Source organism: Falco cherrug, chromosome 1 (assembly GCF_023634085.1).
Source record: "Falco cherrug isolate bFalChe1 chromosome 1, bFalChe1.pri, whole genome shotgun sequence".
In the NCBI taxonomy this organism is placed as follows: Eukaryota; Metazoa; Chordata; class Aves; order Falconiformes; family Falconidae; genus Falco; species Falco cherrug.
This window is the reverse complement of record NC_073697.1, coordinates 126568168-126588210: the sequence shown is the minus strand read 5'-3', so window position 1 is coordinate 126588210 and position 20043 is coordinate 126568168. Positions and strand designations below refer to the sequence as shown.

General features: G+C 59.3%; 1 protein-coding gene across 6 annotated transcripts; it reads right to left on the bottom strand.

Annotated features, from left to right (window-relative positions):
* Positions 1–2592: 2592 nt before the first annotated feature.
* CEP131 (centrosomal protein 131) lies at positions 2593–19704 on the bottom strand. 6 transcript variants are annotated; one of them, XM_027801317.2, is made up of 26 exons: positions 18635–19704; positions 17504–17589; positions 16060–16174; positions 15543–15652; positions 14890–15003; positions 14629–14778; positions 14118–14235; positions 13205–13321; positions 12000–12165; positions 11751–11851; positions 11438–11620; positions 10894–11088; positions 10627–10761; positions 9921–10046; positions 9704–9820; positions 8261–8290; positions 6998–7100; positions 6462–6663; positions 6066–6173; positions 5770–5887; positions 5494–5568; positions 5265–5407; positions 4761–4938; positions 4440–4636; positions 3003–3063; positions 2593–2897 (listed from the first exon to the last, which is right to left on the bottom strand). In XM_027801317.2, the coding sequence occupies exons 1-26, from the start codon at positions 18809–18811 to the stop codon at positions 2823–2825; spliced, it is 3300 nt and encodes a 1099-aa protein (XP_027657118.2). In that variant the 5' UTR covers positions 18812–19704; the 3' UTR covers positions 2593–2822. The 6 variants fall into 6 exon arrangements, with proteins under 6 accessions (XP_027657118.2, XP_027657119.2, XP_027657120.2 ...); XM_027801318.2 differs by having other exon boundaries at positions 10894–11085; XM_027801319.2 differs by having other exon boundaries at positions 11751–11824.
* Between the last annotated feature and the right edge of the window lie 339 nt (positions 19705–20043).

Sequence of the window (20043 nt, the reverse complement as noted above, 5' to 3'; positions counted from 1 at the left end):
AGGAGCCCAGCACAGCCTGTGTCTGGAGCGGGGTGGGATGGAAATGAGGATGTGATGGGGAAGACAACAAGGACAAGGGTGAGCTGGGGCTGGGAGATGAGGATGGGGTCAGGGATGGGATGGTACGCCTCATCCAGTGTGGCCTGCCCAGCTGGGCCACACTGCCCTGCCCCCCATGGGGAGACCTGGGACCCCCAGCTCAGCTGGGACCCTCTGCATGGCAGCCCCACATCCATTTGACACAGCCAGGAGCAGGGTTAAGCCATGTCAGGCTCCCTCAAACCCACCGCCACCCCCCGCACTGCCCAGCACCCCTGGACCCGCTCTGTGCCCCCAGCTGCCCACCACCCTCCTCTCACCCCGGTTCCTTCCACAGTTTTCTGACGTGGCTGTGAAAGAGAAGATCCCAAATAAGATTTGAGGCCAAACGCCCAGCGAGGACCCCCTGGGCACCACCTGGGGCGCAGCCTGGCACTGCGGTGGGGGCAGCCCTGCCATAGGCGGCGGCCCTAACCCAGAAAGACGCACAAGGTGGCACCGGCCCAGCGGCATCCCCTCCTCGGCCGGGCAGAGCCGCTGCTGTGCCTCAGCAGGTGAGCAGGGTGCCAGTCCCAATTAGCAGGGGAGATTACCCCGCCTGGATCCTGCCAACTTGCTTCGGCTTCCTGGCTGATTTGTCTGGGGCTGCGGATAATCCCCTCCAGGGCAGACACCAGATTGAGTCATGATCTCTGTGTGGCGGCTGCCAAAAGCACCACACACCCCTGCCCAGCCCAGTGGTGGGGTTTGCCAGCAGCTGAGGGATCCATTCATCCCACCTAATCCCGGGGAGGGAGACAAGGGCTCCTTAATTGGGGATCTTTGGCAGAGCCTGCGACAATCTCACTGCCACTTGCCAACCACCCACCACGCCACTGGCCGGCAGAGACAGGGCTTGTGCCGTGTGGCCAACGGCCATGCCAGGGGACCCCCGGGGTGCGGGGAGGTGGGTGCTCAGCGCTGGCACAGCAGCAGGGTGCAGGCAGCCATCTGGTGAAAATCTGCATCCCCGGTTATGCAATGCCGTGATTTATTCATGCCTGAACTGGGCACTGGCCTAGAAATGAGGGCGATGCCGGGGAGGGGCAGGGCTGGGAAGGTGCTGGAGGGCTGAGCCCCAGGGCAGGGCTGAGCCCCGGGGGGGGGCAGTGGGAGTAGCGGGGTGGGGGGGGGGCGCTGCGGGGGGGACCCAGGGGACCGTGCATGGGTGCCCACCCCACAGCCAGTGGTGCCAGATGGGGCACAGGGCATTGCCATCCCAGCCAGGGCCAGGAGCTGCTGGCGAAGGCTCCGGGTGGCCCAAGCGGAGGCTGCAAAGTGGCGGAGGACGGAAGCGGCGCTCAGGAAACGGCCGTTAGAAAAAGCAGCAACATTGAAAACAAGCCCCGTGCCCAGCCTGCCCTGGCAAAACGGGGCCGAGCACTCCCCCATCCTCGCTGCTCGCTGGCCGGCTGAGGGGCACTCAGCGAGAGGGCAGCACAGGCTGGCACAGCCGGACAAGCAGGGAGGGGAAAGGAGCCGAGCAGGACCCAGCTCTGCTCTGCCCCAGCCAGCAGCACCCTGGGGCTGGAGCGGCCACTCGCACCCCAAAACACCCACGCCAAGCGCCGAAGCACGGGCAGGGCACGGGGCAGTCGGGGGCTGCTGGCAGCTGTGGCTGCCTTGGGACTGCATTGCCCCTGGAAGGGGCAGCCAGGAGCCCACGCCAGGACAAATGCCCCAGGAAGCAGGCGAGCACCTCTGCAGCTTCCTGGGGTAACAAAGGGTCCCCATGCAGCTCTGCGTGGCGGCAGCGTCTCCCCAGGCACTTCTCCCCGGGAGGAAGGGGGCGCTGGGGCGGAGGGAAGCCCACCGCCCTCCCACCACTGCCCAGCTGCACGCAGGGCCAGCAGGGCGGATGGGAAACACCCCGGCATCCCGATGGGCAAACATCTGCGGGCCCCCCCCCCCCAGGCCCAGCCTCCCTGGGGGAACGGGCAGCAGAGGAGTGGTCCACGCTCCCCGCCGAGAGGAAACAGATGCCGCCGGTCCGGCCCAGGCATTTCCCGTCACTGTCACGGGATGCTGAGAGATTTGCAGGTAGCTGGGGCTGGGGGATCACATCCTGCCCTGGCCGTGCCTCCCCACACCATGCTGGATGTTTTTAGAAGGGGAAGTGAGGGGCAGAGGGGGGAGCTGGGCACTGTCACAGCAAGCGCCCACGTGCCTGGGTGACAGCTCCCCCCTCTACTTATCCCTCCCTGACCGGCAGGGACAGAGGGTCCTCAGCCTGGCCCTGCAGCCTCAAGATCTCCAGCTGCCTGTGAGAGAAGGCTCCTGTCCCCCAGCTCAGCCCTGACCCACAGGTCCCACACATCCCACCTCGGGGAAGGTCTCGGGATGCAGGAATATGGGGTAGGAAGGGCTCATGCTGTGAGGGAGAGTGGCTTGTGCCCTGGCACCGACACGCACAGGGAGGGACAAATGCACCAGCAAAGAAAAAGGAGTCATGGATGGTGGTGGGACGAAGGTGCTCCCTTCCTGACAGGGACAGGGACTGAACAGAAGCAGCTGTAGAAACCAATGCAGATTTACTGCTAAAAGACAACCACCGAACAGCTGAAGGCTGCCGACTGCCCCGGCGGGGCTCACGGTGGCGGCACTGGGACCAGGCTGCGAAAAACAAGGGTGGAAGGAGGGAAGGAAGAGCCCAGCCCCAGCCCCACACACAGGAGTGTCTGCTCCCCCGGCCCGCGGGTCCCACGGGTGCCCCGGAGCACCCCCAGCCCTGCACGGCAGGGTGGTCATTTGGTGGCCAGCAGCTGCTTTCGCTGTTGCTCCAGGAGCGCTTCCAGGCGGTTGGCTCTCTGCACGGCTGCCTGTAACACAGCACACGGGGGGGGGGGGAACGCTCGCTGTGCCCCCGCGCAGAGCCGCAGGCCAAGGGGCGGGGGGGAGCCAGGGCCGGCTGCCCCCTCACTCACCTCGTACTGCTTCCGAAGGCTGCTCACGCTCTCCTCCTTCCTCACGACCGCCGTCTTCACCCTGAGCAGACAGGCACAGAGAGGCTAAGAACCCCAGCCCCAAGCACTGGGCTGGCCTCGCTGCCTCAGGGGGGCAATGTCAGCCCCTCTCCCTGCAGCCTGCACGCTGCAGCAGGCGAGAGAGCAGCAGCCCTGGCCTCAGGATACCATTACACACTAGAAGTGCCTTTATTCCCTTAGTGAGCATTACGAAGTTTGGATCAAGTCATCTATACGAAGAAGGGGGCATTAGCTTCATAAGACTTAGTTAACAGGACCACAGGGAGGGGATTTTAAGTTTATTCCCATTTCCCAAGCCCACGGTTGCTGCCTCGTGGCTGGACTCTTCCCCACAGCTTTCAGAGCATCAGACTTTCTGCACTTCAACCTTTGCCAGGCTGCATGTAAAGGATGGAAGTGGAAAGGGGATCCTTGTTATCTTATACTCGGGGTATGACCCTGGCGCTCAGACTGAGTGGGAATCACTCAGCAGAATCTGGGAAAGCCAGCGAGCTCTGTGTGCTCACACAACAGTGGTGAGCAGCTCTGTACAGACACCAACCAGAGGGACCACACCGGAGCTGCCCCCACGAAGCAGAAAAAGCTCCCCCAGGAGACAATGCGCTTCCCCCTTCCGATTCTCCTTTCACTTGCAAAATGCCTCCCCTGAGAGCAGACTCGAGGGAGGGGGGAAGCCTTAAGTAGCTGCCTGATGCTGAGCCCAGCTCCCAGCACCACGCTGAACGCTGGGCGCTGTGGCACAGCCCCACAGTGCCAGAGACCTGCTTGAAAGCACAGCCCCTTGCCCCCTGCAGCCGACAGCCTGGGGCCCTGGTGGTTTTGTGGATGTCTCAGCTGCCCTCAAGCTTCACAGCTGCAGCAGCTGGCCGAGCCCTGACCCAGCAGAGGGCTGCTTCCTCCCCTGCACTCGGGGAGGGGAGGAATCAGCTGCCTGGCCCCTCTGGAGCAGCAAATCTGCAGAGCAAGATGCGTGGCTGCCGTCACAGGTATCATGCCCTACCCACGGCAGAGCCCTCCAGGAGCTGACAGCGAGACAGAGCGAGCTGCACACCACGGGCCTCTTCTGGCAGGAGCCCTCACACTGCTCCAGCTGCCCACCCCAGCACTCATGTCCTCCAGGCATGCAAGAGAGCAGCCCTGGGGACAGGATGACACAGAGCAGGCCAGAAGTCACAAGGGCCAGAGGATTCACAGTGGCTGAGCAGCCACCCAGCTCAGGTAAGACTCTGCTGCCCGTTTTGCCCTGACAGGACTGGAAGCCCTGCCTGACGATGAAACACTGTGGACATACTTCCGCCACGCACCCCAGGCCAGCTCTGCCCCCGCGGCGCGAGTGATGAGCCCAGCCCAGGGCAGTGAAGCCCAGGCAGCCCTCACCTCCTGTGAATGTCCTCCAGCTCCTTGTCCTTCTCCCGCACTACCCTGTCCAGCTCCAGGCGCTGCCGGGCTCTCATCTCCGCCATCTCTGCCTTCAGCCGCTTGTTCTCCTCCTCTGTCCCCACCAGCCGGTCCACAAATTCCTGCCGGATCACTTCTGCTAGGCTGCTCCGCTCCTGGGCCAGCTGGTCCCTCACCTGCAGCAGGGCAGAGAGGTGACATCGAGGCACTGACAGGCACAGGGCAATGTAGGGGAATGGAGCCAGGCAGGGTGCAGAGCAAGGAGAGGAGCCAGAGCTCCAGGCTCTGCTCCCCACCCACCTTCTGGATCTCCTCCACCTCCTGCTCCTTGTGCTTCAGCAGGCCCTGCAGACGGATGCTCTCCCCTTCCAGCTCTGCCAGCCGCCCCTTCAGCTCACTGCAGCGTTCCTGCAGCTTCCGCTCAGACCTCTCCAGCTCCTGGAGCTCTACCTCGTACTTGTCTCGGATCCTCTTAATCCTAACGGGAGGGAAGGACGGGCAGCCTGGCTCAGCCCAGCAATGCAGGGACCGTCCCCAGCCACCTTCACACTGCAGGAGGGACAACAACACAGCAGCAAGGGGGGGATCTGCCCCACGTGAGATGCAGGGCTCTTTCCTCAAGTGAGAGGGAAACTTTGCCCCTGTGAGCTGCTCCTTTATGCACTGATGCTGCTCACACCCACAAGCTGCAGCATCCAGACTCGCTGGAGATACACGCAAGGCTCAGGGGACAGGGGAAGGGGTCCACCTCCCCCCCCCCAAGGAGCTGGGACTCACAGGGTCCCTCCTCCCTCTACCCCCAACCTGTTCTCAGCTGCCCTCTCGCACTCCTCCTTGGCTGAGGACATGTCAGCCTCCAGGCGCTGGATCACCAGCTCGATCTCTTTGTCTCTCTCCTTCCTCACCTCCTCCCGCAGCTCCCGTTCCCGGGAGAGCAGCCAGGCTTCCTGGGGAGAGAGAGGGCAAACATTGCCTCAATCCCTCTGGGAGCCCAAAGGTGGCACCTTTGGAGAAGGGCAGCCCTTGCTGTTACCTCCTTCTTTATGTAGTTGGCCTCCCAGGCCTGCTTCTCGATCTCCAGCTGGTCCTTCAGCACCTTCACTTCTGCCTGCGAAGAGACAAGAACACAACTGCTCAGCTCCAGCAGCCGTGGTACCCCACACCGCTGGGAGCAGCCTCCTGGCACCGTCCCGGTGTGGGTACAGGGCTCAGTGGTGCCAGCACACACCACCACAGGCACACACTGGGGACTGGACCGAGAGCCCAAGAACAGCAATCCAGGGCCCAGAGGTGAGAGGAAAAGCTAGACCTGATGCCGCCTCTCCTGCTCCTCCTTCTCCTTGGCGTACTCCTCCTTCAGTGCCCTGGTGATGGCCTTGCTGCTTGCCTCCAGCTGCTGCCGCAGCTCCTCCGCCTCTGCTCTCTGCCTGCCCGCATACACATCCCAACTCCCAACATCCACACCAGCCCACCCTCGCCACCCCCACCGAGCAACAGCTCTCTTCCCACCGGAGCCTGGCCTGGGGACACCGTCCCCAGCATCCCAAGCTCAGGGCTGCCCCCAGCCCTTGGCTGCCGCACAGGCCCTGCTGCCAGCCCTCTCACCTGGCTGCTTGCTGACTGAGCCGCTCCTTCTCCTCGGCCACCTCCGCATAGAGCCGGTGCCGCTGCTGCTGCAGCGCCTGCTCCTCCTGCTCCAGCTGCTGCTCACACCTGCGGGGCAGAGCAGCCTCAAGGAAGTGCCTGGCTTCAGGCGTTCATCCGCCTCTTCACCCTGCCCCATCCCATCCCGTCCATGGCCACCCAGGGGCTGGTCTGATGCTGGAGGATGCCCTGGGTTCACTGGCATCTCCCACTTCAGGCTGGTGGAGAGAAGGGGGCTGCTCCCCATGGATATCAATTGCTGCAAATATCGGGAACCCTCCGGCACGCAGTTGCTGAACACCAAGCCCTGTGCTGTAAGCCCCCAACCATGTTGAGCTCTCCACTGCAATGACATACCGCTGCCGGGCCCGCTCCCTCTCCCGCTGGCTCTGCTCCTCCTTCTCCCGCTCCAGCAGGCCCCGCAGCTCCTCTGCCTGCTGGCTGTAGCGCTGGGCAGCCCGCTCATCCAACTGCAACAGCTCGGCCTCGTGCAGCATCTTCAGCTTTCTGATGTCCTGCCTGTGCTTGGCGATGAGCTTCTGGATCTCTGGCTCCAGCCCTGGGGCAGCAGGAAGGACACTTACTGCTCAGCCTCGGGGCTGTCTGGACCCCAGCACCAGCGCCCTTAGCCTTGGCCAGCTACTAAAGGAGGCTGTGCACACCTCAACTCAGCGAAGAGGGGCTGATAAGAAACAGGGGGTGAGCACACACAGGTTTTCTTGCCCTCTAGTATCTGTCTCTGCCCAACACAGGGAGGAGAGACTGCCCACACTGAGGAGCTCTTTCCTGAGCTGCCAACAGCTTCTGCAGATGCAGCCCCTCTCCTGGACCAGCACAGACGTGACCCCTGCACCAGCCTGACCCCAGCCACCACTGCAGGCACGTGCCCATACCTTTCACGGTGATTTCTTTGATCTTTTTGGTTTTCTCATCAATCCACTTCTCCTGCCTGATTTTCTCAGCTGCACTCATCAATTCCTTCAGTTTCTTAATCTCCTGTTTGGAAACAAATGGGAAAACTTCAGAGGAAAGCCAGGGGAGAAAAGCCCTGTTAGCCTGGGAGCCCCACTGTTAGAAGGAAGTTGCAGACAAGAGTGGATGCCCCAAGCTGCGCACAGATGACTTGCACAGCCCCAGCCAGGCAGGTTTTCCCAGTCTGGAGAAGCAGCCATATGCTTTCCCAGTGTCTTCTCCCCTCTCTCATGGGATGGGGCTGCTGCTGCCCCACAGACCTTCAGCATGGGACAAAGGAGCAAAATCCTTGGAAAAGCACTCACTGGCTGAGAAACAAGAGCCCCTACAAAAAGGGGAGGGGAATCTGGGGCTGCTGATGGTCCTTGCATGCAGGGTAGCCCGGCTGTCAGATGTGGGGTCGTCTGTGAAGGAGATCTTCTCCAGCCTTCCCTCTCCCTGGCATGGAAGGCCCCAAGGACAGCCGGCCAGTCACGCCTCCCAACACCACAGTACCATCGCAGACCAAACTCCTGCAGCACCCCAAGACTTCAAAGACTCAAAGGCTGCACAGCCCAGGCACAGCCACTGCTCTCGCTTCCTTCTCTGCCTGCATTTACCTCCTTGGCCCTCCTTTCCAGCAAAAAAGATGGAGAAACACCCAGGCCCTGCTGCCCATGGTGCTTTTCCCCAGCACTCCCGTGGGCAAAAGCTGGTTGAAACAGTTGACCATGTGCTTCTGTGCTTCAGTTTCTGGTGAGAAAGACACCAGCCGATGGAGGGCCCAGCCTGGCCAGAAACGGCTCTGTTTCAGCATGGGCAGGTGACATCTGTGTGCAGGACATGGGACATGTCAGAGCTCTGGAGGACAAGTGTGAGGCCAGACATCCACGAGCTCATTACCCTGCTACTGTGTGGAGTGGAGTGGGAAAGAGCAGGGGGCCACCTGCACAACCCAGGACTCACTCTTAGGGAAAAAAAGGGCAGGAAGATCGGCACGGGAAGACAGGGACAGCCTGAAGGCAGCAGCTTAGCATGTGGCCCGTGGCATCAGGGTGAAGGGGCTCCTTCATGGAGCTGACCTTGCTGCTGAGCGGGGAGTTCCCAGCCCAGTGCTGCTGCCTGCAGGCGCCTGTGGAGCCGGAGCAGGTCAGGGTGTGAAAGCAGAAAGGCAAGGCATGAAAAAAAGCAAAGACCACATTTACCTCGCAAAAGGGGCCCAAAGTGCGCCAGACCTGAGGAGAAATAAAGGAGGGGATGGAGAGAGAAGGGGAATCACAGAGTCACAGGGGAGAGGGGAGATGGGGAGTGGAGAGAGGGAAAACCAAACAGCCGTGTGTACATGACAGCCACGGGCAGGGCAGGCAGGGGTCCCACCGGAGCGAGGGGAGGCACAGCCAAAACGGGCAGTTACACAGATGCAACAAGGGCCCAGCAGCACCACCGGCAACTGCAGCTCCAGGACTGGGGCAGCGCCAGCCATGCCACATGGTCAGGAGCCTGCTCCGGTGGCTGGGGCACCCCCACAGAAACAAACACCCCCCATCGTGCAGAGGGAGTACAGAGCCCTAACAGCAGAGCCGGGAATGGGGATAATGAAGGAGCCATAGAGCAGAGATGGGCTCCTGGGCCATTCCCACCACTGCTGCCCTGCTGCAAGCAGGGAGCAAGAGGTAACGAGGCACCTCCTCTACCCTGCGCAGGCTGCAGCAGCAACACCAGCCCCGTCCCTGCACAGGAGGGGACCCCTCCAGGCACCAAGCGCAGCAGTGCTGCACTGGCTTCTTCCTCTTGGCTGGGCTCAGAGCTCCAGCTTAAACAGCAAGGCGAAGCGAGCCAAATGAGCCTTCACTTTGTTTGCATGAGGGCATCTCTCTGAACAGGTTCAGACCGTGCAAACGGCTGCCCCACTCCACAGCCCTGGGCGTGAGCTGCTCAAGGCCAAGGGTGAGCAGGGACCAGGGCAGCAGAGCCAGGCTGAGCTGTGAGCTGGCAGCGCTGCCCCCCTGCTCTCTGTGCCATCCCAGGGAAGCTACCAGGAGCTCCCACCAGCAGGCAGCACGGAAACACCCTCTGTGTGCTTGGGTGCAGGGCAGGGCAACAGCCCAGCAAAACCCACAAAGATCTGTTGCTGTTGCTTATACACTCCATGTTCCTTTATAATCTTATTCCCATTTAGCTCTGAGAGCAGCCCTGCTCCTGCAAAGGGGGCTGGAACTCACCCAGCTCAGGGGAATATGGCCATGGGTCCAAACCCCTCTGTGGCACTGGGTCTGTGCCAGTACCTGCTTTCACCTCTGCCATAGCAAGGTCCCCCGGTCACTCCACAGCCGTGGGAAGCCCTGTCCACAGCAAGAGGTGTGGAAAGGGCCCTTCTGAGCCGAGCCCCTGGGAGCTAGCGCTGCCTCTTGGTCAGTCCCACGCACCTGGCTTTGGGCAGCAGAGGACAGCAGCCCCCTGGGGAACCAGGGCACAGCTCCACGGGTGACACAGACTTTCTGTGCACAGAGAAGGGCTCCCCAGAACAGCCGGGCCCCACCGAGGTGAGACCGTACTGCTCTGGGCAGAGGCCCCATTCAAGCAAAACCAACCAACTCTGGCCATGGCACATCTTCCCCTGGCCCCCTCCACCTTCCCTATTCCCTCACCAGCTCATGCTGCTCCTGCATCTGGGTGACCTTTTTGCCGTACTTCTGGTCCACTTGTTTCAGCTCAGCTACCACAGCCTCGCACTTCTCACTCAGCACCTTCTTATCATCAATGAGCTGGGCAGGGTGAAGAAAAGGCATCGGGCATCCAGGCAGGGTAGAGCCACCTCAGCTTCTGGCTTCAGAAGCATCAGTCTGAGTTGGAATGAGAGTTTACCTGGTCGATGAAGGCCAGATGCCTCTGGATAGCTGCCTCATACTGTTCCCTCTGCAGCCTGAGCTGGTGGCCAAGCTCCTTCTCGGTCTGTTTGACGTGTCGGTCAGTCAGTTCCCTCTGCTGAGCCTATCGGATGCAGGGAAGTAATAGCCACAAGACATTAGAGGGAGAAGTTACACCAGCCCCAGCACATACAAGAGAACTACTGAACCTGGAAGGCACTGTTGGGCCAGAACAAGGAAGGAGGAACAGAGCTAAATCAAAGTCCCTGGTACTTACACCTCCTGCCCTGCTGTCAGCAGGAATACCCAAACCCCCGTGGGGCAGAGGAAAAGAGTTCAGCCCAGGTCCTGACCAAGGGTTTCTGGCCTAGTCAGGTACCTGCCAGGGAGGGGAGTTTGAGGATGCCCTCCAGATCAGGGTGGGCAGCAAGTAGAAATCTAAGGGAAGCCCACACCAGACTGGGAAGGACTTTGCAGCTCCTTCCCATGCCAACAGCGACTGGGACTGTGGCATGCCCAGCTGCCTCTGGCCCCCCAGCTCCTTGGCACTAGCTCCAGGAGCACTGCAGTACTTTGCTGGGGACACAGACGGGAGCCCTGTTCAGAGCACTGATCCTGTGCTTCGAAGCCACTGCCCCAAGAAACATCTGCTGAAGGCTTCTGGCCTTCACTCCCCCGCAAGCAAGCACATCTGGCTCCCGCACCAGGGCGGTCTGAAGCAGCCCGATGGCTTGCTGCTTCTCCTTCACTTCCAGCTTCAGCCTCACGATGGAGCTCGTGACCTCCGTGGCAACAGCCGACGCCTGCTCCCAGTGAGCCAGCTCCTCTTCCAGGAGACCCTGCCACGGTGAAAAAAATAAAGAAAAGGTGGTAGGGACCACAGGGAACCAGGACAAGGAGAAAGGAGACCCTTCCCAGCAGGGTCTTGCACCACCTCTCCAATACAGATGGGCTCTTGCTTCAGCGCTCACCTCCCGCTGTGTGGCTGAGGCGGCCGACCTGGGTCTCTCCTGTTCCGACTTCTCCATCTCATCCAGGAAACTGATGATGCTTTGGAGCTTGGCCTCTGAGAGCAGGGCCCCATCCTCAGGGACCCCCGGGGAGTGGTTCAGCTTCCCAAACTTCTCCAAGTTATCAGTAGTCAGGGAATTGGAGCTGGGCTCCTGCTGGGCAGACAGAGCTGTGAATGAGCACCTAGGGAAAGCTTGGGAGAAACGGTGCTGGCTCTTCTCCATCACTGGAATCCAGTCCTCCCACTACAACCCAGCCTTATCCTCTGCTAACCCCACTCCCACCACCGCCCTTGCATGGTTTTGCTCCTCCTTGCAGAGGCCTGAACACCTCCAGCACCTTTGAACCCCTCCAAACACCTTCTCTGGCCGTGAAGCAGCTGTGTTTCTCACCCGCCAGCACCCAGCAAGCGCTGGGAGAAGGCAGCCCCCAGAGGAGCCTACTCTCAGCAGGCAGCTGTTGCTGTCTGAGGCTGGATGCAACCAGCCTCGGCCCTCTGCCTACCCCATCTATCCAGGCATATCTGTCCTTCTGGAGGAGCTTTGGTGGGGGCAGTAGCTCTGGTTCTTCCTCCAACAGCCTGAGTGTGTCCAGCAGCTCATTGAGAGTGACCTTGGACTGAGCCCTGCTGACAGCCATCACCACTGACTCCAGATCCTCACCACCCATTTCTCTGGAGCTCACATCCTAGGGCAGACAATGACACACCGTGCAGTAAAAGAGTTTGCCAGATCTCCCCAGAAGTCAATGAAGGCTCCAAATCTGCCCTGGCAGAAGAGCGGGTGCCAGGAGCCCCATGAGGCGAAGCCAGACGCACCTGCAGCTTGTCCTCTACGCCAGGGTCCCGCAAGGGCACAGAGCCAAGGTCTGCGAGGTCGCTTTCTTCTGGTTCTGCAGGCACGGAATGGAAGTTGGCCTCTGCAGGAACCAGACGGTTCTCAGGCACTTGCAACAACCCGCCCCTTCGAAGCAGCTCCCCAGAGCGAGAACCGCTCCTCTGTCCTCCTCCTTCCCCCTCATGTCACACACTGCTCCAAAAGCATCAGAAATCTGTAAAGGGGCTCACCAGCATTATTGGCTTTGGTGACACTGCTGGCTGGACTGATGCTTCTTGCAGAAGCAGGTTTGGCAGGCTTCTTCTTTGCTACCCTTCTGCTCCCCTTCACCAGCACAAGCTCTTCTGCCAAGCGCTTTGTGTCTGAAGCCTTTTGGGCCCTTTTCTGGTGCAGTTCCTGCAGGGACGGACAAGCCATCGGTGTTCAGCCCAGCACAGGGTGTGCTTTGACACAGCTGCACTGCCTGAAGTGCTAGCAAGGGCCTGGGAGACAGCAACAATTCACACGCTTGCTGCTGAAGGGTTAATAATGACAACTCCAGAGAAAGGGAACACACAGGACCAACAGCTCTACTCTTTGCCGCTCTGAGCGGAGGGGAGGTGGTGGCCAGGGTCTTGGCAGCTTCATATGTTAGCAAGGACTGTTCACATGCCCCTGTGCAGTGTCCTTCGCTGCTCTGTGAAGGGCCTCCGAATCCCAGGGGCCAAGCACCACACAGTGCAGTGATGCCACAGTGCCCAGAAGGCTGCCTGAGCCATGTTTTGGGAAGTGACTTAAAGCACAAGCACATGTTTGCGAGGCTGTTGCAGCATTTTGCCATCCTCCAGCTGCTCACTGCCGTGTCTCCCCCAACGCTCCTGATGAAACATTTAGGGCAAAGAGAAACTGGGGTTTTAAAAAAACAAATAAATCTTCAGCTGTACTGCAAGCCAGCACGCAATTTCCCACAGTCTGCGCCAGACCCGACCTGTGCCCCAGGAGCACCAGCCCCTTCCCTGCTGCAAACAGGGTTGCAAGAACAGGGTGAAGATGGTGAGGTGCTTCCTGGCAACAGGCACAGAGTGGCACTCAGCCCACCCTGGAGGGACCCTACTCCTGAGGAGGGTCCCTTTCCCAGGACATTCTTGTCCTCGGCCACTCCAAGGAGCTGCTGTTAGTCTTCTTGTACCCACATGGCCACCCTTTTCCTGATTGAGAGCAGCACTGTCTTCGCAATCTCCGAATGAGCTGCCAAGGCTTGGCAGGAGCACAATGGGAAACCACTCTGTGGCACCTCCATCATCTCCATAGGGAGCGCTCCATTTCCAAGGCTGGCTCTAATTCTGCTTCGTGCAAAGCCCCTAGAGATGCAGAGGAGAGGCCCTCTTGCTGCCTCATGAGAAGATGCCAACAAACTGGTCTCATGCAGGCCACAACGCCCTTGCCTTGTCCCTACCTGGATGGCAGCACGGCGGGCCAGACGCGCCTTCTCCTCTCGGATCTTCCAGCGTTCCTCATCCTTCCTCTCCTGCAGATCCAGGATATTCCCTTCCTCCATCTGCTGCTGTCTTTCCTTCCAGAGAGGAGGGTCAAAAACGTTACTGAGAGCTCTCCAGCACCCACCACCCACAGCAGAGAAGTGGGAAAGGGCACACGGCACCTGAGGTCACCCCACATCCAGGCTTGCCATCCCCCCAGTCCTCCCCTGCATGCAGGTAAAGGGCCCTCAGAAAACCTCCACTTTACAGCAGCTTATTTTCTTTAGATACTAAATGCAATTATTAGTCATCTGGGTCTGAAACCACCAAGGAGACAAGGCTTAAAAATAGACTCTCACATGCAAGAGCTACAGTACTCTTTGTTATTGGGATAAATAATTAAACACAAAGAAACACAAATAGCTGCAGATGAATCGTCACCCTCAAATGAGCCAACTTTTTATTGATTTGCTACGATGAGCCCAGACAGGGTATCCCTCCTCTGGCCACCAGCGTGTCCGAGACAGTAAGAATTCAGCAAGATTTGTGCCGCTACTGCCAAGTGCCTGCCTGCTCCCAGCTGAAGGGAGCTGGAAGATGGGCGCCGTGCAGGGCTGAGCCCAGAGGCTCCCGGCCTGAACTCCCCCTGGAAGCAAACCCGGGGTTTCCCCCTGCACAGCCAACACATCTCTGTGGGGGCAGGACCCTCCCCAGCTCTCTGGACCGCAAGGGGCTGGCTAGATGCAGACCCAAAGCCCCCTTGTCTCTGACAGTTCAGGTCTCGGTTGGAGGGTCTGGCGACTAAAGGAACTCAAATCCTCCCCACCAGCGAGGCAAGCGGAACGTGGGTGTCAGAAGGGTCTGTGCTACAAGGCAGCAGATAGAACTGACCTCCCTTTTGGCAGCCAGCAAGCGCCCCAGAGCTGCTGCTGCCGCCCTGTGCCGTTGTGAATGGCGTCGGTACCAGCGCTGGATGGTCACAGCGGCCAGGTTCACCTGCTGGATGAACCTGTGGGGAGAGGGAGGGTCAGCAGAGCCCTGGGTTCTTCCTCAGCCACCGGCCTGGCAGCACCAACCCATTCTGCTGCAGCAGAGCGCGGGCTGTTTGCCCATGGCACCGGGACTACTGTCCCCTCGCACCCCGACTCAACAAGGCCCTTTCCCAGACAGACTTTGGGGGCAGGAGAAACTGGCAGCTTTGATGAGGACAACTCAAAGCACAGAGCCAAGTCACAGGCAGGGTAGACCAGCCGCTGCGGGTGTGCTAAGAGGGGCCCTTCCCAAATCTGAAGCCCCACAGGACAAGAACAAACCGGTACCCGCTTCCCTGGAGCTCGCCCTTCTGCACGGCACCATCCTCCTGCCCCTTCCCGCCAGCCATCATGCACTGGCTCTGCCTCACCTCTCTGCCTCCTCCTCGGTCACCTCCTTCCTCTGGGGCAGGCTGCTGTTGTTGTTGTGGGTCATGATGTTGTTGCTGGAGAAATTCTTCTGAGACTTCGCAAAGCTGCTGCTTTCACCATCCTCATTTGAGGTCGCTTTGACAACATTGCTAAGGCAGAAGATGAAGCTACTTGGTACCATCCTGCCCCGTCCTGTGGCACATCTGGCACACGAACACGGGGTCAGCATAGCCTCCGAGACAGGACCTCGCCACACTTACTTGAGGGAGCTGGGTGCCTGGTTGGAGCTTTTGGGTGCAGGGCCCTTCTCCGTGGTGGAGTAGTTGTTGTGCACCATGGTGGTGACACAGTTGCCCATCGCACCCTTGTTGCTCCTTTTGGGGAGAGAAGACGAGGCATTAGGACTTGCTGGATCCAAAGGGGACAGCACTCACCGACAACAGACACTCCCTGCATTGTAACCCTCAACCCAACTGTGACCACCTGGAGCATCTCCCAAGGCAAGGAGCAGGTGAGGCCTCACAAGCGACTCACCTGCTCTCTAGAGCTCGCTCCTCGGTAGCTGTTACCTGACACACAGGCAGCCACAGCCCGAGCAGACCCAACAGCCCAGCGTCCGGGCTGTTCTACACGCAGCCTTGGCTTAAAGCCTCTCCTGGCCCTGAAGGGTCCACGTTTTACTCATTCCCTTTCCTAGAGCGAGAGCAGCCTCTCCCATGCATCCATCAAGCTCCTGCACAGCTTCCAAACATGCCCCGGCCACCCAGCCCAGCGCACCATCCTCAGCCAGCCCCACGCTCGCTGTGCCCTGGCAGGGGCAGTGCCCCAGCACCCCCTCCTCTGTCCAGCTGTTTTCTCAGTGTAGTTCCTCTCCAAGGCCAGACTGCCTCTGGTTCAGCGCCGTCTCTCCTACCTGTTGTTGGCAGTGAAGTTGGCTGCCAGGAGCACGGTGGCTTCTTTCCTCCTCATGCCTGCTGGTGGCTCACCGCTGCAGAAGCCCGGGAACGCTCGCGGCTGATCGTCCTGCCACGGAGTCACCAGGAGTAAGTGCAGGCAAGCACCAAACCCACATTCTCGGACATCACCCTCCTCCTTCACCAGCCAGCTTCTGCCCCTCCCAGAAACCTCTGTTCCACAGCACGGCAGCCTCGAGGCTTTGCCCGCGCCCCCGCCAGAAGTGCGGAGGGGATGGGCCGAAAGCCCTGGGCCATAACATGGCCAACGCAGGCTAGAGGACAAGCCGAGCACATTGGCCATTCGAACTGTGCCAGCTCTGACCACAGGCTGAGGAAGGGCCAGCCTGGCCGTCAAGGATGTACCACCCCATCCCCAGGCCCAGGGAAACGCTCCCACTCCTCCACCAAACCCGGCCAACTTCTCAGGCAAGCAGAGCTGGCAGCCCACCCACCCCAGGAAGCCGCTGTCCTCACCAAGATGTTCCATGTGGTTTTCTTTTCTGGGGAGGTTTTGCTCAGACTCGCCAATTTCTTTCTTCCCCCCGAACCACTCTCAAAGAAGCTCAGGAAGTCTCCCGTCTGGTCTGAGCTTCAGCCCAAACCCAGGGAAGGCAGAGAGGAGGAGAGAACACATGTTCTGGAGTTAGCATTGCATGCAGGCACACAGCAACAGGACAGTGATAGCAGGGTTCTCATCCTGCACAGGCTGCTTCAGCGAGAAGCACGCTGTCCTCGTTGCAGCTGGGATAGAGTTAATTTTCTTCCTAGTAGCTGGTGCAGTGCCGTGTTCTGGATTTAGTATGAGAATAACTTTGGTAACAGGCCGGTGTTTTAGTTGTTGCTAAGTAATGCTTACCCCAAGTCAAGGACTTCTCAGTTTCCCATGCTCTGCCAGTGAGGAGGGGCACAAGAAGCTGGGGGGGAGCAGAGCCAGGACAGCCGACCCGCACCAGCCACAGGGATATCCCACACCATAGGGCTCAGTATATAAACTGGGGGAATTGGCTGGGGGCTGCTGATCGCTGCTCAGGAACTGGCTGGGCATTGCTCAGCAGGGGGTGAGTAACTGTTGTGCATCACTTGGGGTTTTTTCCCTTTGGGTTTTATTCCTCTCTCTCCTCTTGATTACAATTATTATTGTTATTATTTCAATTATTAAACTGTTCTTATCTCAACCCATGGGTTTTACCTTTTCCTGATACTCCTCCCCATCCCACTGTGGGCAGCCTGGGGGAGCGAGTGAGCGGCTGCATGGTACTTAGTTGCTGGCTGGGGTTAAACCATGACACACTCTGATCGCAGCAGGGCACTAACACCACACACAGCATAGAGCTGAGGCACACCTAGCACCTGCCACCGTGGCATGGGGGAGGAAAGGGATGGAGGATCATTACACAGCCATGAAATCTATGAATGATATCTTTTTACACAGAGCTTTAGATTTCAGCATGATGTGTGGCAATAGAATATATTAAAGGGATGGGCACAGGGCAGCAAGAGAACAGAAGATCACGATTCAGACAGCCCTAGGAGGACACTGGAGACAGAAGGAGAACTTTTGTCTCCTAACACAACCCAGCTACAGTCCAGAGGGTCCATGAAGAGATGTGGTAATGGAACAGTTTTGTCCCTTGGAATTAGATTTTCTTTTGTGACAGAGGCTTCCCAGCCACAGAAATACACTCTATTTCCCCAAATCCTAATCAAGTGATCTCCCCTCAAAAAAAACAACAAACCCTAACAAAACCCCAGACCTTGGCTTTTCAAGGCCAGATTATAACCCCCGATGCATATGACGGAGCTCAATGTACATTTCTGAAAGGCTCTGGCTCCCTCACAAGACAAGGCAGGTCAGAGGGATGTGCGGGTTTTCACATGCATCCATGGGACAGACACATGCTGGTGGCTGGAGCTGTACCTGCACGTGCTGTTCACCCGCTGGTTAACCTGCGTGGTGCTGTTGGACCTCCGGAGGTTGTTCATTGCCCGGGATCCCGCATCCCCCTGTGGAGGAGAGCGCTGAATTCAGCAGCCATGTTAAGGACAAGCACAGGCAGGCGGAACTGGGATGCCCAGCCTAGGCAGGCTCCCCCGTAAGTCAGGCATCCTAAAATAGCACTGCTGGTGGTGCTACCCCTCCACCCCCTGCCAGAATGTTTCTGATACCCCCGCGGCTGTGAGCCTCTCCTTGAGGCAGAGTGCAATGACACCTTGTTCCCTCTTGGGCTCCCACGCTGCTGCTGCTGAGCCAGCAGGAACGTGTCTGTGTGAGCTCCCCAGCCGAGGAGGGCCCTGCTCATTACTTGCCCTGGGAGCAAGCGCAAAGGAAGGCTGCCAAGGTAGCAGGGATTACTCAGCAAAGAGCACAGAGACTCTCTGCTACTGGTTCTTAACGGGGCCCAGTAAGTGCCCGGGGCTCATTCACTCTGCTGAAAAAACACTCACAGAAACCCACACCCAGCAAGAAGCCAAGTCCCCAGCTCTGCTGACCCTGGCAGCAACACAAGGTGCTCAGCAAGAAGCAGGCTGGGCCTGAAAGTGCCAGAGCATCCAGCAGAAGGTACCAGGAACTCGGGAGTTTCCAGAAGGAAATCAGCGCAGGGAGGTGAAGCACAACAAAGGGAACAGAGCGAAGCCTGATGCTTCCCTACTGGCTCTTCAGCAAACATTAAAGCTTTGAGAAGAGACCTAACAAGCAGCTGATTGTTGAGGACAATCGGATTTGGAGAGAGCATGCGGCACTGCAGCACCCAGAGCTGCAGCTCCAACCAGCACCTGGACCAGCCCACACCTCCCCTCCCAAAGGTTCTGCAGTTGCTCTCTATAAACACACAGCCATGCTACATGCTCCTGGGGGGAGCCAGGGCCCTCCCCAGTGCCACATCCCACCCCAGGCTGGGCTTCAAAGCTCAGCCTCCAGGATCAGCGCAGCCTGCGTTAGACAGCCAGCAGAGCAGGTGTGCACTGAGGCATCCCATAGCCTGTGCACACACGCCTCCCTGCCCCAAGCAGCAGGAGGGATGAAGGACCTCTCCTGCCCAGGACTCACCAGAGTGTTCCTCTTTGGTTTGCCATCAGTGGTGACCGAGACAGAGCGCACCATGTGCTTGGCAGGAGAGGCACTGCTGGGACGCCGCAAGACCGGCACGGGGAGGCCAGTCAAGCTTAGATCCACGCTCCCAGAACCAGCACCCTGGAAGGAGGAGCTGCTGCGGGTGCTCTTCATGCTTGAGCAGAAAGAAGGGGCTCTGGAAGCACAGTGCAGATGGAGAAGTGAAGGCACAGAGAGCGCATCCAGCCTCGTGCGGCAAGGAATCCACACCCTCTGCTCCCCTACAAACACATGCACACAGAGCCGTAAACTGTTTTCAAACAGGACAAAACACCTTCTTCTGTATTTCCACGTGCCAAATACCCTGAACACAAGGCCTAGAGAGGCTCCAGATGAACTCCTCACTGCCCCACACCAGCAGCTGTCTCCTCACTGCTTTGAACTAATGCCCCCGCCATCCCAGATCTTGCTACCCCATTTATGGGCTGGGATGCTTGCTTCAAGGCCAGCAGATGAGTTAAGACAAAGAAAAGCCCCACTCCCCACACCAGGCTCCTTCACTCCACACACTGTGGCTGCAGAGGATCACACAAACTCAGAATGGCCCCTTCTGCTAAGGCTGGATGTTCGGCTCACCCAGCGCCCTGCATCGGGCAGGGATACTGAAGAAGCAACTGGGCAGCTCCCAAGGGACCCTCTCCTCACCAAGCACTCCTAATGTCTGCCAAGAAGCGTCTGTGCCCTCTCTGCGGGCACAGGGAGAGCTGAGCCCCCTTCCCAGCTTGGGAGGCAACACGCTCCCCACATTACCCTTTTGTATTCCCCCCTGCCACAGCACTGAGCCAGGTGCTGTCACTGGTCCCAAGCAAATGCCACTGCAACATCACTTTATTGCTTTACATGCTGCTACCCGAACCACCCCTAAACCAGTCTTCCCTGGCAGGGCTGGCTTCACGCCCCGCTTGGGCCTCCAGCAGAGACCTTGGCAATGCCTCGGGCACCAAGAGCCCAGGTAAACAAAAGGCTCTCGATGGAAACCGCCAGAGTCACATGGGGAAAAGATGGCTCAGGCCCAGGACAGCATGGCCCAAGCCCCCAGCCCCCTCAGGACCCAGCCCCAGGACAGCCAGGCCCTCGAGGACAGCCAGGCCCAAGCCCCCAGCCCCCTCAGGACCCAGCCTCAAGCTCCCCAGGCTCATGCCCCCAGCACCAAGACACCCAGGCCCAGGACCCCAGCCCCCTCAGGACTGCCAGGCCCAAGCCCCAGACCCCTCAGGACCCAACCCCAAGCCCAGACCCCCAAGGCCCAGACCCCAGGCCCCAAGCCTAGGCTCAGGGCACCCGGGCCCAAGCCCAAGCCCCCCGCAGTACAAGCCACACGGGTGAGGCGCTCCAAGCAGCAAGAA

Coding starts and splice junctions, on each gene's coding strand:
- CEP131 (XM_027801317.2), bottom strand. CDS start 18,811: ATGAAGAGCACCCGCAGCAGCTCCTCCTTCCAGGGTGCTGGTTCTGGG. Junction 16,175..17,503: donor CGGGTGAACAGCACGTGCAG/GTACAGCTCCAG, acceptor TTTGGGCTGAAG/CTCAGACCAGACGGGAGACT. Junction 14,779..14,889: donor CAGGCACCCAGCTCCCTCAA/GTAAGTGTGGCG, acceptor CTTCTGCCTTAG/CAATGTTGTCAAAGCGACCT.